This window comes from Cynocephalus volans, chromosome 7, assembly GCF_027409185.1.
Source record: "Cynocephalus volans isolate mCynVol1 chromosome 7, mCynVol1.pri, whole genome shotgun sequence".
Classification (NCBI taxonomy): domain Eukaryota; kingdom Metazoa; phylum Chordata; class Mammalia; order Dermoptera; family Cynocephalidae; genus Cynocephalus; species Cynocephalus volans.
The window spans coordinates 102,641,651-102,660,624 of record NC_084466.1 but is presented as its reverse complement, the minus strand read 5'-3'; the positions used below and the strand labels follow the sequence as shown (position 1 = coordinate 102,660,624).

General features: G+C 35.2%; 1 protein-coding gene across 3 annotated transcripts in view; it reads right to left on the bottom strand.

Annotated features, from left to right (window-relative positions):
• CTNNA3 (catenin alpha 3) overlaps nucleotides 1-18,974 on the bottom strand; it is a 1,664,900-nt gene that overhangs the window by 153,898 nt on the left and 1,492,028 nt on the right. For all 3 annotated transcript variants that reach the window (XM_063101675.1, XM_063101677.1, XM_063101676.1), the window contains one exon: nucleotides 16,518-16,610. In XM_063101675.1, coding sequence (XP_062957745.1) covers nucleotides 16,518-16,610 — 93 coding nt within the window. The remainder of the gene's footprint in view (nucleotides 1-16,517; nucleotides 16,611-18,974) is intronic.

The following is an 18,974-nucleotide window of genomic DNA, read 5'->3' as shown; positions in this document are numbered from 1 at the left end:
AAAGAAAGAAAAAAAAAAACTCATGGTTTCCCCTACATAGTAAAATTATGAATAGCTATTTTTTCCCTTAAGTTTATTTGAGCCATTTTCATCTATAAAATTATGCATAAAGTGTGAATAGTATGGTGGACTTCTTTTTCTCTCTGTACTTTCATAAATAATATTTATGTATTTACAAAATCTTGCTTTATACATCAAGATTCTGAAAGTAGTATTTCAGTGACTATCCTTGCAGGCTACACACATATGTGTGTGATTATTTCTACAAATTATATTACAAAAATGGCATTGTACGACTTATACTGTTGTGTTTCTTATTTAACATCTTACTATATTATTAAGTATTTCAATGTCTGTAAAATACAGCTTCATCGCAGTTTTAAATCTTTTTTATTCCATCATATAGATCTAGTATCATCTACTTACATATTATTACGGGTCATCAGGTGTTTTTAATTTATGTATGCATGCATACATGTATGTAGACAGGTAGGTAAATATGTTTGTGTATATGTATGTATGTGTGTGTATATGTGCGTGTACTTAGTAGCTGTTATGGATATCTTTCTGCAGTTTTCCAAATATATCTGAGGGCAACATTCTAAATGATAGAGAAAACACTTTTTTTTGCTATGTTTTATTTGTACATATTTGTAGGGTACAGTATGTTGTTTCAGTAAATGATTCAGTTAAGGTAGATAGCATGTCCTTTATCTAAACATTTATCTTTTAAGTGAAAGCACTTTTATAAAGGCTTTTAATGCTTACTTTCCAATTGCACTTCAGAAAGTTTACTCTAAATAATATGTCCACAAGCTGGGTATTAGTGCCCATTTTTCAAAAAAACCTTTCTGACAATTAATAATAAAAATCTTCTTTATTTTTTCAAATATGATATAAAAATAGTATTTCATTGTTTTCATTTGCAATTTGTAATCTCTGATGAGATGGAAAAAAGTATTTACATGCTTATTGTAAATGTGTGTATCTTCTTTGTGAATTTTGTTCAGGTCCTATGCCCAGTTTTCTATTGTCTGAGGTGGGGCATAGGGAAGGGCCGTCATTTTGTCTCATTAATTTGTAAAAATCTATCTGTATATAAACACTTTCTTATATAATTTCTGATAATTATCTCCCAAAATTGATGCTTATCTTTTAACAATTTTTCAGACTTGACTTTGTGTTTATTTTATTTTATTTTGGTTTGGTTTATTTTACTTTATTTTGTGTTCTCAACAGTAAAGTTTGCCTGTTTTTTCTTTGTTTTCTATCTTTGGTATCATGTTTTGAACATCCTTTATCATCCCCCAAGATCACAAAAATAAATATTTACTCTTTTTATCTAGTACATATAGGGCCTTTTTTTATTTGTTGGAAAAAAAAGTCATGTTACACATATTCTTTCAGTTCATTGCACACTGTCACTCAGTAAATAGAGGGTCCTTCCTGTCCAAACCCCAATCTTTTCTTCCTTCCTTCTTATCTTTCTCTCTTTCTCTTCTTCCCTCCCATCCTTACTTCCTTTTTTCCTTTCATTCATGCATTCTCATTTATTCCTACTTCTTGTGCCTGTTTCTCTATTCCCTTCCTGCAAATTAAAACATAAGCGGTATTTTTTAACATATTCTGGTTTACCTTAACATTAGAGAGCTCATTTACTTAATTCCCTGCACGCTATGTGTCCCTATGATTAGAAGATACTGCATTTTGTAAGCACTATATTTTAATAAAACCTACCATATGTTAGGTGTGTAATATGCTTCTATCACTAAACTAGATTCTTTATATAGATTTTTTTTTTCTAATTATAATACTGCAAGGAAGGTATTATCTGAATTAAAATATAAGAAATCAGAATCTCAGATGAATAAATACATTACTAAAAGTCATAGAGTCACTAACTAAAGGAGCCAAGATTCATCCCCAGGGATGGTGACTCTAAGGCCAGGGCTCTCTTGGTGCTTCTTATAAAAATAAGAGCAAACAGAACCAAGGGAGGTCTTCATACTTTCAGAAACTTAGAAGTGAAATTTGGAAATGAAATTCCTTTTCTCTACAATACCATTTAATATAATTTTAGGAAATTTTAGTAGTACTAGTTTCTAACTTGATCATTTCATGGAACTACTACATTAACCTAATGCTACATTGATGGCTATACATTTGCAAGCAAGTGGATGTGGGCGGCAGGTATGATAACAGCCCTGACAACAAAGAGCTCCTTTTATTCTCAGCTGCAGCTTGAAACTGGGCCGGAGTAGGCACCTGACTCAAGGGCTACCCAACTCTAAATTAACTAGAAACTCATGAAAGGATCCCATGCAAAGGGCTTTATTTAGCTTGGCCAATCACACTGGCTCTCTCCAGATATCATTATGAAAAATTTGAAGAGGACTAATGAGGAAAGTGAATGTTGCCAACCTTTAAAAATAGCAAAGATGTCATAAATGTGAACCTATTAAACAAATGATAATGATGGTGATGATGATGACAATAATAATGGTGCTGATAGTGATGATTATAATAACTATAGATATTTTTGATCACTTAATGATATGACTACTCCTTATAAATGTTCTCTTGTAAGCCTCAAAATAACCCATAATTATGCTACTGCCTTATAATGTGAGCAGTTTTGTTTTGAAAATAAGCAACAATAAGACATAGAAAAGTTCAGTAACTTGCTGAGTGTCAACAGTTATAGAGTCCAGATTCAAACTTGGGAGTCTAGCTCCAGAAACTGGGCTCTTTAAAATTATCTTAAAATAAGAAAGGAGACATGTTCAGAGGATGGCTTTTTTAAAAAAAGATCTTTTTCTCATAAGTACGTTAGTACTATAGAGCTGATAGCTCCACACTCAAGAAAATGCTTATGTTCTATGTCTGTCCATTTTTACATGGAATTTTAACCAAGCCTTAGGTGTGTATGTGTGTACATACATACATACATATACACACACACACACACACACACACACTCACTCTACAGTCTGTATAGCTTATGTATAAGAAACACATGTTCACATTTCTTAAAAAAAAATGTACATTAGTAACCACTCACTGATTTAAAATATGCACATAAAAAGCCTACATTTAGACTGTGGTACTTTCACAGTGCAAAGGCAACTTTTAGAATATTGAAGCATATTTAAAACAAGGTTTTCCTTTTGTCTCCTTTTTCTGAAACCTTACCCTTACCATACACATTGTGTTTAGTAGGAAAAGAAGTAAGCACACATTTTGCATTTTATAAGAGACTTAATAATTCAAAAATACTTAATGTATATATGTTAAATTTTCAACATTAAAATAAATAGAACTTTTCAATGAGAACAGTTCAGGGCAAGGGAAACAGCAGCATTTGGTAGCCAGATGTTCACCACAGATACCTCTAAACATAAAAAGGCAAAGATTCAGCTAAACACTTCAGCCTCAGAAAGATTTTTCAGATGCTTACTATGTGAATAGTTTTTACTAAAATACTATTTTTTTAAATATCAGAATGATCCTATTTATTTTATAGACAAATTATTTATTGGTTGGCTTCAAATGCTGTATCTAAAAGAATTCCCCTCTCCCCAAATTTTCAGCACAGGTTTCTTTTCCCAAAGCACATTACGATTGACATCATTCATGCATTTATTCATTCAATAAATATTTATAGCACATTTACTATGGGTCAGGCACTGTTTTAAGTATGGGGGAATATATCAAAAAAACATTAAAATTGTTGCCTCTATTGAATTTACCGTGTAGTAGAGGAACTAAACAAACAAGCAATTATGTAGCATGTCAGATAGGGAAAGTAAGTGGTGTGAAGAAAAATAAGGGAGTGAGAGGAAGAGGTTCTATGAGGGTTAGGAATAGAGTTGTCCTTTTAAGAAGGACAGTCAGTAATGGCCTTACTATGAAGGTGATATTCAAAAAAGCAAGTGTGCTGGCAAAGAAGAGATTTGTTGGGAATGAGAACTCAGAGTAGAAGGAAACCAGAGCTAAAGCCAAAAGATGAATTTCTCTGAGGAAAAAAAAAATAGTCAGCAAGTAATACATAAAACTTCACCATAAATTTAAAAGGTTGTAAAATTATAATATTAAGCTGTGTAACAGAAGTGATGACATTTTGTTAAACTTTTAAATTTAAAAACTTGTTCTCTCCTGTTACCCAAACCACAGAGCCTGCACCTAATTGCCAGAACACAGTGACTCTTGCTCTCACATTGTGCACAAAATAATTAGAGAAAAATTATTAACCCAGACGGTCATTCTTCACTAGCTTGCTAACTCTGAACTTATTTGAGAATAACAGGAACTGAACTCATGGAGAATGAAGTATGACTCTGGTCAACTCCCACTCGGGAAGTTCCTTGATGATTATTTGAAACACTCAAGCATGACTGCATGTCCCCGCCTGATCACTGTAAATCAGCTTTCCACCACACACCCCTATAAAACTCTTTAACAAACTTGAGAGAGGTGGAGATGGTCTTTCAGACATAAGTCTGCCATTTCCCCAGGCTGCCAGGTTCCAGATTAAGGGATATCTTTCCTTACACCAACTCCTGTCTCTCAATTATTGGCTATTGGGTGGCTAGCAAACAGACCCCGGAGTCTCAGTAATAGCTGTACACTTGAGATAATTTGTAGTCAGTTTGTAAATTTCAAATCTGCCTACTTGACATCTTCATTTGGTTTTGTAATAGACTTTTTAGATTATACATATCCCAAATTAATTTCTGATCTTCCACTATCTGCAACCTGCTCAATTCAGTCTTCTCCTTAACAGTATAAGTGGAAGGTCCATCTTCCCAGCTCATAAGCCAAAAATCTTGAATTGTCCTTGACTCCTGTCTCTCTCACATCCCCATTATCCAATCCTTCAGCAAATTCAGTTGACATACTTATCACCATGTTGTACAATCAACAACTTTCAGCCTCTTCACTTTGAAAATCCTGGTCTCAGCCTCCACCATTTCTTACCTTAATAATAGCAATGTTTTTTGTTTGTTTGTTTGTTTGTTTGTTTGTTTGTTTTAATTTCCTGCTTCCTCTTAAACAACTACTCAGGCTATTTTCAATGCAGCATTCAGAATGGCTCCTTTAAAATATGTCAGATCTGCTACTCCTGGCTCAAAGTCTACCAGTGCCTTCCCATTCTACTCAAAGAAAAAGCCAAATGTCCTAACAATAGTTTATACATTCTACAAGATCAGACCTCTTTTTTAGTTTCCTTTTCTACTGTTACTCGTTCTGCTATGAATGCATCAATGAGTAGAAAACACTCTAGTTAAAGGCTGGTGAAAGTCTAGGCTCACTAAACAGCATGTGAGTCACATATAAGTATCACAGAATATCACTTAAATTTTGTCTCAGTGGTATTATAAATTATTTCATACATAGATTTAATGTTAGAAGGTAGAAAACCCACATTTATGAATTCCAAGGTTCTACTCTACAATTCAATGAAATGGTGGAGATATTTAAGCTTATATCCCAGAAGTTGCAATTACTGCAAAAATATGTTATACTGGACGTCTCTACTTTCTCTCACACTAAAATACATTACCTCACTGGTGACAAGAAAACTTTAACAATGAGAAAAAAATAGATCAAGAAAAACTATAATAAAAGAAGTTACCTTTTTAATTTTTAAAAATCAAAAATTTCATTCAGATTAATTATTTCTAAAGACAAATAAGACAATTGATTAGGAACAAGAGACAAATATGCCAAGCATTTAAGACCTTCCCAGCAATCAAGGCAGGGTGAAAATGTATATATTTTAATAAAATTCCATTATCTGATAAGTGAGAGCGTGTTAAGATATTTGGTAAAAAACTCTTATCCAGATTGAAATTTCAGGAGGCCTTTATATTAAAAAAACTCTAACATAAAAAATTTTGGATAATATAACATATAGTGTTTTGAACTTTAATTTCCTCTACCTAGATTTTCATAGTAACTTATAAAATCAAAGAAATGAAAATAAGTTTCAATTTAAGCAAAGAATTTGAATAAAACAAAGATGAAACTGTTAAGAGTACACTACATTATAATAGAGATAAAGCCTAGTGACCTTACATGAAAAAACTCAAAGGGAGTTCATAAAGGAATGTCCTTAAGACTGCTTCTCAGCAGAAGTTTCTGTATCATTAGCTCAACAGGGGATAAAGGGTAAAGAAAATTTTATGGAAATAGAGGTAGTTGAACTCATCTAGAAAAGTTTCTGGAATTGAGGAAGTAAGAAAGACAAAGATAGACCATTCAGGCATTGAAAATGTCATGAATAAAGCCTCAGGGAAAGTCCTAATTACCTATCAGGAGTACAATGATTATTTTAGCAAATAAAAAGAATTTGGGGGCTTGTATATCATATATGGCCAGAAATAAATAGGTATTGTAAAGGACTGTGGCAAACAAGCAGAACAATTAGTATTTATACTATAGGTACAGTAGTACCCCCTTTTCTGCAAGAGATATGTTCCAAGACCCCCAGTGGTTGCCTGAAACCATGAAGAGTACTGACCCTATATGAATTATGTTTTTTCCTATACATACATATCTACAATAAAGTTTAATTTATAAATTAGTCACAGTAAGAGACTATTAACAATATCTAATAATAAAATAGAACAGTTATAACAATATACTGTAATAAAAGTTACGTAAGTTATGCAAATATGGTCTCTCTCTCTCTCTCTCTCTCAAAATGTCTTATTGAACTGTATTCATATTTCTGAGCGACAGTTTGACTGTGAGTAACTGATACTGTGGAAAGTGAGACTGCAGAGAAGAGGGGGATGCCTTTACTAAGCAGCAGGGAACCAATGAGTATTTCAGAGTACTGACCTAGAAATTTATAGTAAGATTTATCTGGTACAAGTAGGGACAACTGCTGGAAGGAAGAAAGATCAAGATATAAATTAATGTAATACCCTAGGCTCAATATATTGAGGACCTGGTGTACTTTTGAGGCAAGATGTCTTACAAAAGAAAGTCCCTTCTTTCTTTCGTGTATGGCTAGATTCATATATAAATCGACTCTGTAGCAAGCAGAGTCCTGGATTCTGTAAAGATGAGACAAGTATGGTCCCTGCACTGATGGGGTTTAGAATTTAGTGGGGTGGGGAGGAAAGTCCATCATATGAGAAATTATACACACACAATGAATGTCATGATGTGGGAATCTCCACGTGTTACAGATGCACGTTGGAAGGAAATTATGCTGGGACTTGGGGGTCAGGGAAGGCTGGTCTAATCTGGAATCCTAATGATGAGCAGGCATTTACTTGGAAAGTGGAGGAGGGAGAGTTGAGGGAATCGTGTTTCTCAAAGATGGAGGAACATTGTGAGGGAGAGCCTGATGCCCTATAGCAACTGAGATTTCCACAAAAGGAGGCAGGGATGGAGTAACACTGGTAAAATATGGTGCAAAAGAGAGAAGCAGGGAGCAGAGCATAAAGTTCCCTTGCCCAGGGCACGAAAGAATTGAATTTCATGCTAAGGGCAAGTGGTGACACAAACCTAGAAGGGTTTTTATGTCTGGTGATAGATGACAGATTTGCACTTTAGAAACATCATGTGCCTTAAGTGAGGAGAATGAAAGGTTACAGAACTAGAGGCAGGAGACAGTTTGGGAATCTTCAGCAGAAATCTAGGTGAGATAAGCCAGTGCCTGAACTAAGGTAATGACCAAGATGGTCTTAATGTTCCCTTCAGCTTGACTTAACTGTAGATACGGCTTTTCATCACTCCAGGTCCCTGACCTCCCTTTTTTTAGAGCATGAGCTTTACAAAACTTATAATTGTAAATTCTTTCTTTGCCCCTTTGAGGTGTAAATCTTTTTAAAAGCTTCTGGCCAGTTTTAAAGCCCAGGAATGTCTTTTTCAAGGCACTGGAAACCAGTTCTTCACAATGTAATAATCGAGTAAGATAGGGTCCCTGTACCCCAGTTTCTGTAAGAAAGTAGAAACCTAACATTAGAGGATACCTTGGTCCAGGTTGTAAACTGTCCTCTGTCATGAAGAAAAAGTTTAGGAGAAAGTCTACTATTGTTTTGTATAAATTCAATTAGCAAACATGGCCTACAATTCCCCTCACATTTATCTATAAAAAATCCTTAGCCCTTTATTTCAGCACAGTTGAGCTCAGAATGAGTTATGGTTTCTCTCCCCTATTGCAATTATCTTGAATAAAGTCTTCCTTTCCTGTTTAACTTTGTCTGGTGGAATTCTTTGACCATAGTGACAGTGGAAGTGGTGAAAAAAAGAACAATTTCAGAGAAAATCTAGAAGATAGTAAAACCAAAATTTGTATAATTAGCTATGGAAGGACTAAAAATTATTCCTGCATTCAGACTTGTGAAATTGAATGTATAGAGATGCCATAAGGAATATGAATTTACGTAGATTTGTGGGTTAAGATGGTATATTTAGGTTAGAGAGCACCGAGAGCCCCAGGTGTCTGTGAGCCATCCAAAGAGAGGAAATTTGCAGGCGTGCCAATATATGTAGCCAGAGCTCAAGACACAGGACTGGGCTATAGTCATGTACTTACGTATGTTTGAAATTTTGAGACTGCAGAAGAATGTGTTTGGAAAGTGGAAAGAATTGGAGGACTATATGGCTTAGATCAGTACTCTAATGTTTAGATATGAATAGATTACAAGAAAACAATAGAAAATGAATAGACTTAAAGAAAATGGTGAAAAAAATGAGAATGATCAGCCAGAAAGATAGGAAAGCAGAGTTATTATCAAACACACAATTGAAATTATAGAAACCAATGATAAGAAAAGGCACTGCCTACTGTACTGTTGCTGAATAATGTGATTTCATCCCGATTTACCTGAACTGTTTTTTATAATAACCTAGGCCAAATTATATCATGAAGAAGGTAATGAGGTCGTATTTCCTGTATTCTGTATGGTAATTTTGTATAAATTTGAGTTATTGAGAGTGCACTCTGATAATAAATAGGGTCTATTAAAAAGTTTCAAATTTTTAAAATAAACTACCCATCAATGGCATTTTTTTTTCTTTTCTCATAGTGTAAGATAGTCAGCTAATTGCATGTAGACAAGCAACAATGAGGCAGTTTTTCCTATCATCACCATGAAGTTAGAGTGCACATGGATTTTTTTTAAACCAAGAATCATCTCCAATATTTTAAGATGTGATATGTTGCAATTCGTTTGCTACTGCTGATGGTTTGAGGTTGTGTCCAGTAACCTAGGCAACTATTCTTACTTCTGTCCGAATTTACTTCTACCTATAGAGCTCATATAGATTGAATGGCCTCAAAGATTCTCTTTAAGGCAGAGCAGGTTTACAAACTATATGCTCTTAAGTGAATACAATTTTAAGTATATGACAAATCTTAGTCATCAAAGACTACCTTACAATTTAATATCATAAATAATGTATCTTTAAAAGACAGCATGTCCTTGTCATGCTGAAATATGAAATGACTATATTTGAAATTATGAATTTTAAGTATTTTTTTTAGTCTTCTATTCATTAAACTCAATTCTACCCATTAGAGACCACAGAATCAAATACCTTCAAATAAAAATCTGGCCTGATTCAATAATGTTAAATGAATTTCATTTTTCAACCTTCATATATAAGACACTATGATCAAAATTTAAATTGTGTGAGAAAGAACAAAACCTGAGATTTAGCCTTTAGACCTTATTGGCTTTCAAGCTATACAGGCGGAGGAAAAAATCACTGGAGCATGTGACCTTCTTGGACAGGGGCAGAGAAAGAAAGAAGAGGTGATTTTAAATGACTACTTGCAAAACTGTCCCAAATATGTGATCCATAAGTATCAGGGTAAGTTCCCCCACCCCTTTATTTCTTAACCAGTATATACCATAAAAACTAGAAATTTAAGCCCTACATAATTCTATGAAGGTGGCTGAGAACTTTGAAAGAGACAAGATCTGATGTGTCACCAAGCTACCAAGAAAAACTCCCAGTGCAGGGCCAGGCACTCAATAAATTTGTTGAAGAAAATAAGAACTTGACAATTATTGGGTCATTTTTCTGTTTTATCTCATTATCAAGAGTTGCTTATTTTGATCATTATTTCAGCTCTACATTATCTATGTGAATATAGATTAACAGAAACATGCTGGCATCATTAAGAATCCCATTCATGCCATCTTCCTTTAAACCTCTTAAGGCAGTTCCTGATTAGTTCTCTTCCTGAGCTAAAATCAATTTCAAGACTTTTGGTAGTAGAGTGTTCAGGATGTCAAAAACATTTGACACCAGGAAACCAGGAAACCAAGTAGTCCCATGTTAGAGGACTGAGAGATTTGTATTAACAAAGCTCCCTGAGCTACTCGAAAAGAAGTCAGAGTATAAGACTGGCACACACAAGTCTGCACCTACTATGCAATTCATTTTATAAAAATCAAAATTTATTTAGTATTTCCTATGTGCCAGGAACTGAACTAAATTGTTCAAATATCTAATTTAAACTCCAAAAACCCCTATAAAATAGACACTATTATTATCATCACAGTTTTACAGATGAGAAAACTGAAAGTTAGAAATATAAAATAATATTCCAACAGTTATATGGATAGTAATTGGTAGAACCAAGATTTCAATCAAGGTTTATGTGATTCCAAAGTCCATACACTCAATGGCTACATCATACAGCAGTGCTAGAAAAGGTGAGACATGTACTCACCCGTTCCATTCCTAAAACTCTTTTTCAATCTATTTCATTAACAGTCTTTCTAAATACACAGTTGTCCCAAGGTAGGCTTGAGGAATATTCCCTCAGCTGCCACCCTGTTGGGATATAAACAATTTCCTGAGTCACTACTGCTACTGCTGCTCCTATTGCAGAAATAAACCAGGAAAATTTTCTAGAAATTAGGATTCTCCTTTTGTTGAAACATCACAGAGGCCAATGTGATGAGAGCCTGACTGAGGAGCAACTGCCTCTGCTCTCCTGGTTTCCATGTTGGGAGACTTCAGACTATCAACTGCTGTGAGTCAAATGGGTCCCCCAAAAGTTCATGTATCAGACACTTGGTCTCATTGTAACAGTGTTCAGAGGGTGGGAAATCCAACTGTGGTATTTGAAAGGTGGGGCTTTAAGAAGTGATTCATCACAAGAACTGTGCCCTCATGAATAGATTGATCCATTCATGGAGTAATAAGTTATCATGGGCATGGTTCTGATGGCTTTATAAGCAGAGCAAGTGAGAAGGTTAGCTCTTTTGCTCAAGCCATTTTCTTTAGCGAGGTTATACCCTGAGTTGTATATAGAGTCATGCCACCAGGAAGAAGGCCTTTACCAAATGTGTTCTTTGGACTTTGGACTTCCCAACCTACAAAAATGTAAGAAATAAATTTCATTTCTTTGTATATTACCCAGTTTTAGGAATTATGTTATAAGCCACAGAAACCGACTAATACACTATCCTATAAGGTCCCCTGCTATTTTACTGTACTTGCCTAATACTCTACTTCATCAAGGTGAAATTATCCATCAAGGGAGACTGACAGGGTCTGGGCACCACTAAGTAGTTTCTGAATGGTAATCAATAAACTGATTTTGCTACTGATGGAGGATTGTAGGATTGGGGCATTAAGAAATTTGCAAGGTTTAAAGACATCTGGCCTAATGTTTATGGTTGTTAGATGCATAAATCATCTTTCTAGTACTGCAGTTATATCTAGCACAACTCTGTGATACTGACTGTAGCAATAGTAAGGCAACAGGATCTTAAGGGATGAGACTCTAGCCAGCGTTACAAGTGTGCTATACTGGAAAGAGAGGGTGTGGTTGAAGCAAGATCTGGGATTTGGTTTCAGTCAACAGTACTAGCATAGACTACTTAAATTCTTTAAATCTAATTCCCAATTAGCAAAAGCAAGGGAAAAAATTAAAAACAAACCCTAGGGCTTTTGTTAATTAAGATACCAATTTGGAAATGTTCTGTAAACTACCATGTGTTAAATGATAACTGGCACTGCTCTGTTTAAACGGAAAATATGACTTAGTATGTATTTAGGATAATCATTTAGGAAGCTTTTAGGACTCTCAAAAAAATTTACTATGAGTAAGTTTAGTAATTTTAGTGACTTAACAGAAGTCTATTTTCATGTCTCTTTCAAATTTGAGTTCTTAAGATAAAAGATACCTACTCCATACATGCTGAAAGCATGAACACAATAAATAATGAGCTCCGTGAAAACTGTTCTGTGAACCTATAACAAACAAACTCCTGTGTCACTGTGGAATGCCTAATCACTGGATATAACCAAAGTGTCAGTTCTGTGAGTATGCATGTATAACAATTAAGATAATCACTAATATCCACTGCTATTCCATTGTCACTTCATAAAGCATGCACTATTGGTCTTTTAGTATTTTTCTCTCATTGACCATGGATTCTAAATCATTGTGTATTAGTTACAGACCTTTACAATGCCCAGTGGCATTTGCCACTGTTGTCAGCAATAACAGATGATGTAGAGCCAAAGCTACCAGGAGTGAAATGCAAAAAGTAAAATGATAATAAATAACTGTCACTCCATTACTAAACAATGCCTGAAATTGGCTCTAGCACATGTTCAATATAGCAGTTTACATAATCCAGAAACCAAAAAGGCATATACTCCTTAGTAACAGCAGCAAACAAAAAGGAATCTATACACTTGTCTTGTACAGTCACCAGGAATTACACATTGAGCATGACATGAGTATTCAAAGAATTCTCAACATAATCCACTTCAAAATATTACAGTATCTTCTCAAAGTGATGGTGCTTGTAAAATGTGTCAAAAGATATACTCAGTCAAATGGACACAAATTATAGCAATGAAGGATAGAATGCAAAGATAAGGTCTCAGGTGGATATGACACTGAACATAAGAATATAGTTATATAATTATAAGAAATGTGGGACTCTTCGTGATATAAGATGTGTGTGAGAGATTTTAAGGCCTATCTAAACATGATCTCAGTTTTGGCCAGGTGATTTGAGCGGGGAACAGATTCAAGCTATTCTCCGTAGTCATCCATCCCATAAACTTCAGGTATGAGAGTAGAGTCTGTTATAATAAACTCATAAGATAGATATACAGTCACGGGGTTTTACTGGAGTTAAATTACCCACACTATACAATAATTATTCTTTAAAATTTAAAAATATATATATTGTGTCTTCCCCTTCCCAGACAGCTGTGGCATCCTCTGTTCTGTCCTCCCATTGCATTAATGACATATCAGCTTTGTGGTAGGGGTGGTGGTTTGTTTGTTTGTTTGTTTCTTAGTAAAGGATTCATCTTCATAACTTTATTTCCTAAGCGAATTGACATGTGGTAATCACCAAAGGTCTGAGTCTAAAAATGTCAACTTACTAGACAAGTTATATAAATCTGAGCCTCAGTGATATTATTAGTAAATTTTAGATAATAATATCAATAGAGAAAAGTTAATGTGAGGTTTAAGAGTGTATGTGAAATTATTATATTTTCTAGTTTTCTCCCAAAAAGCAGATCCTGACAATGAAAGGTAGTCTATTTTGGGAAGAGATTATAGGGAACAGAATGAGGAGACTGGGAATAATGAATCAAGAAAGAAATGAGAGCGAATCCAAAAAGATATTATCAAGCTGTTACTACTGTACAATTGAGGTTTGACACCACTAGGGACCCTTTGAGGACCTGTGGAAAATGCACTTTAGAATTGTCCATCCCAGGAACGAAAGAGGGTGCATTGGTCAAGAGTTGCACTGTGGGGTGTTAATGCCTCACACAAAGTAGTACATGTATTATAATGACTGAGCAGCTTCCAGAGGATTCCACATAGTAACTGCAGGGACACCCCAAGGTAGGAAGAGAATAAATCCAAGCTATTTAGAATTTATGCAGAGGAGATCTATAATAGTAGAATGTGGCCAGGTTGAATATAATGCTGCCCCCAGTAGATTTGATGGTCAAGGATCTATCCTGTCATGAGACAGCGGTAGAGTTATCACTCAGGGTTATTCCAAATGAATTGGATTGTCAGCGAACTGTATACAGTGGAACATAAATCCAGGCTGCAGACCAGTGTCAGGGTGATTTCCACAAGGCTGGAAGCAGTGCCTTCCATAAAAGATTCTTAAGATCCAGAATCACGGACATCATCAACTTTGTAACCTGCAATGGGAAGGGTCATCTAGCTAGCCTGCAGTACAGATCAATAACAAAAATACAAATAAAAACAGCAGTAACAAGAAGTTTACCTTCTTATCACATAATTTTAAAGTTTATAAAACACTCCCATATGCATTATCTCATTTGAAGTTACCAGTGATGCTGGGAGAAGGTATGGTATCGTTCTACTCATTTTTCAGATGAAGAAATTTAAAGTTTCTACGTTTTAAGGGTCTTAACCAGGCTTTCATTGTCTACATGTGATGAGCCAGAATGAGAACCTAGGCGTGTTTATTCTAGTCCAAGCATTCTAAAAAGTGACTTTATTTTGATAAAATTTCTCCCATCAATTACTTTTTAAGCCCTGCCACCTACCTGTCACCTCCAGTGACTGAGCATCAGCCCATGTGAACCACTCACTTACTCCACTGGAAGCAGGAATGAAGTTTACCTTTAGCAAAATGTATTTCCAATTCTGTTGCCATTTACAAGCTTTGATCTCTTACCAATGATGAAGGAAACTAAATCCAGATGCTCTGTGACCCCAGACATCTCCCAACATGAACTGGCTTCTAGAGAACACACAACTCCAAAAATCAGCAAGAAATGGAAAACCAAGAGAGTGGCACTGCCCAATATATTACCAAGTACTAACTGTCTGGCTATGTATTAATGGTGTCTATATGTAGAACACTTTTCTAAACTAAAAGTAAATATTCCTGGAATGTTCCTATTACCACGATTGGAGAAAAACATTTCTAACAAAACACAGTTTTTTAAGCCGATAAAAACTAGTTCTAGGCAATCTGAATATCTGAAAACATGGAACTTTTTCCAACTTTTTTTGAAAACATGGAGAAAATACCTGGTAAATGTAAAAACAACTATATAAATGTAAGGTATTATTGTTAATAAAAAGATACAGTTAAGCGATAATAAGAGCTTTTTTTTACATTTATTTCACATATGTGAAAATAGATGAACAGAAATAAAATATTTTTTATGTGATATGTTTGGGATTGAAAAAAAGCAATCAAAAAGAGAAGTAAAAACAGAACCTACCTCTCTGTATCTATTTAAAGTTAGATATTTTTCAATTCATTTACCTTTATTTTCCATTCTTAGGAAATAGAAATCTGAAGGGTTATGGGTAAAATTTGGTACAGCTTAAAATTGTTTGCTTCAAATCAGTTTCTACACATCATAGAGTATAACAGTACATCAAAACATTTGAGAGAACATCAGTATTTTTGTTTATGGAAATGTGTACTCAACATGCATTTGTGGCATGGAGTTTACCAAATAGGTCCTTGCTTGAAATGCTTCTGAGGACACTGTATTACAATAAGGCTACAAAAAATACAGTGTGCCCAAGCATTTCGATATAAAAATGTATCAACATCATAGAGATCCATGGAAGACTAGGACACAGAGAAAAATGTTGGAAACTTGCTTTCATCTCCAAATTTTAGGTCACTGAATTTAACTAATTCAATAATAATTATTACTAAATAATGATGACTATGATAATCATACTATTGCTGCTGCTACTACTACTACTACTAAAAGTAATAACTAACAAATATTGGGACCTTGCTATAAACCAGGCACGATTTAAGTGCCCTGTTAGTTAACTCAGGTAATTCTCACAGTAACTCATAGAGTACTATTAATATCCTCACTTTACAAGTGAGGAAACTGAGATAGTTAGAAGCTAATTGACTTTCCCACGTAACCCAGCAGGAGATGGCTGATTCAGATGTATTTTCAGGCAGTCTCTGCCACTATGTTGTACTACCTGGATTTCAGATCCAAGTTCTGCAGTTTGGTCTGCGGTTGCAAGCTGTCAGTGTCTAGGATGCCAAACTTTCTCAGATTCCCACGCATTGGGTATGAGCGAAGTGAAGTACAGCAGCTCAGAGTAATTCAGAAATTTGGATTAACATTTTTGGAGTTGTGTATGTTGTGCACACATGCATGTGTGTGTGTCGGGGTAGGTACAGATGAGGAAGAAAAGGAGGGCTTTTTTCTAGAATTTCAGAGTATATTTACAACTTCTTGATTTCTGTTTTCTACTCTAAACAAACATGTACATATTTCACTTTTATATTCCCATGACTCCTATAAAGATCAAAAGTGGCACAGAGTAATTCACTACCTGACCTGAAATGGCCTCACTGTGAGCTCTCAAGGTAGAGGAAATAATTCCCCTCATACTGCTACTCCTGCATCCTAAGGCCTTTGTCCCTGTGCTTTACAAAGCCAGCTCCAGACACAAGAGTGCCACATGTGAGAGGCTGCCTAAATTGGCAAGGAGAGGGCATCTCCCCTCCAGGGAGATGACATACCCGGTCAGTCTTCCCTTCAGTCTGAATGCTGGTGTGACTGCGGACCTCATGATCCTCTTCAAGGTCAGAAACATCCTCCAGTTCCTCTGGGGTCTGCAAAAATAAAGCAAAACTTTGGTGGTGGAAATGTAAAATGGTAGAGTCACTTCGGAAAACAGTCTGGCAGTACCTCAAAAGGGTAATCATGGAGTGACCATATGACCCAGCAATTCCACTCCTCCTTATACAACCAAGAGAAATAAAGGCATACAAAAACTTGTATGCAAATGTTCATAGTAGCAGCATGCATAATAGCTAAAAAAGTGGAAAGAATTCAACATACATCAACTGGTGAATGGATTAAACAAACTAAGATATTTCTATACAATGGATTATTTGGCCGTAAAAAGGAACAGAGTACTATTACATGCTGCAACATGGGTGAACCTTGAAAACATACTAGGTGAAAGCAGTCAGTCACAAAAGAACAATACTGTATGATTCCATTTATACGAAATGTCTAGAATAGGCAAGTCTATAGAAACAGAGATTTGATTACCGGTTGCTAGAAGCTACAGGGAAGGAGGAATGGTTAATGACTGCTAATTGGTTTCTCTTTGGGATAATACTTTTCTGCAATTAGATAGTGGCAAAGATCACACAACCATGAGAATATAGTAAAAAACACTGAGTTACACTTTAAAATGAATTTTATAGTATATGAATTATATCTCAATACATTTTGTGAGGAAGAGAAGAAGCAAAAAATGATTCAAAGGAAGTTTTTCTTTCCATGAACGGTAATTTGGCTATCACTATGTGCTTACCCCAAATCAAGGTGCTTGCAGTTGATACATAAATCAAATAATTATCATTAAAATCATATGCCATCAAAGTGCCGCCAAAAATTATCAAGAAACTAAATTTTGTGGGCACTTAAATAAAAATTTAACTTTAACTTCAGGGTCTATTATAAATAGTTAGCTAAATTCCATTCCTTTTATAAATTTCAGCTTAAACACTTCTTGCTCAGAGAGGTGTCTTGTTCAATAATCCTCTAGACTGGGTTAGATTGCTCTGTATTTCCTGGTCTCCTCTTTTGTCACTGGCACAATGCTCATCATGCTTTATTTCATCATTGCTTGTTGAATTAGACAGCGAATTGTTGAACTTTCTATTCTGTGAGGCAAAGACCAGGTCTTCCCTGGTTACTTATCATATCAACACAACCTAGCACACACATGCTATTGAATGAATGAAGCAAGATTATCAGTGATAGCCAAAAAGATAATTGCAGATGAGCAAAACTGGTTAACAGCAACAACAAATATATTTCCTAACCATACCTTTCATTGTGCTTCTGTATTTCAATATTTCAAACCAAGATTTTTTATTTGTTTTGTTATTTTCCTAGCCCAGAGTTTTCATTCCCTTAGACTGACTGAAGCAACAATTTAAAGATAGCTGACATTGCAAATACAGGTGAAAGTACTTTAACAAGAATTAACCTATTATTTGTTTTTGTTTTCACAGTCTCAGCTTCATACTATGATTCATTTGGTACAAAGCCCTGGAGACAAATCCAGAAAAAACAATTCGGTTTCATGAAATACAACCCAAAACGAAGTGGGAGATGCCCTCAGGTCTGCATCTTCTATGCACAAGTGGCTGTTGAAGACTGGTAAGGGAAAGGGCCTGCCTGCTTAGACCAACTCTGGTTTCCCTTAAACCCTGCTTTGCACACAGGCCTTTCATTTATTTTTAAGACTGCCAAGAGCTTTCCTTCCCTTGGGACCACTCCAGAGATGGGGATGTTTGATGATTAGTTCACATTGTAGGGCAAAACTACAAATTTCCTATCCACTGATGGCATCGGATCCTTTCTCATCTCTTAGATCTTTAACCAGAATTGTCTTTTTTCTTGAACACTTGCAGTAAGCATCATCCATCCCTGTGCAAAGGGATCTTTTGCATTTATTTCAACTGACTCCTATGAGATATTAGTATTTCCTGCCTCACCACAGCATCCAATGTGCTGAGTACTTGTTATTTATATGTCAAGCTCTTTGCAGTTTTTCTTTGCTGCAGCTATGTGCAGCAATGATCACAGGGCAATTTACTCTCTTTTCTTAGGTGTAAATAGCATGAGTTCACCACTGCGAAACTTCTACACAAACACTTATTTCATTATTAGCCATTTTATGTATTTTTCTCACAGTATTCTTGAGAAAGTGACTTTGCAATTTGCCTTTTGATACATCACCTGCTCTATAACATCTGAATAAATTCAGATAATCAAATTTCCTTTCTGGCATCCTACTGTTTTGCAATTGAAAGTTGTCTGGTGCCCCTACTGTGATTTGTTTCTTATAAATGTCTGTTGTTTATTACTTAAGTTATACTCTATCATATAGTGACATATAACTTCATCATTCATTGCAATATTTTATTCAACCCCAAAATAAAGTAACAACAGCA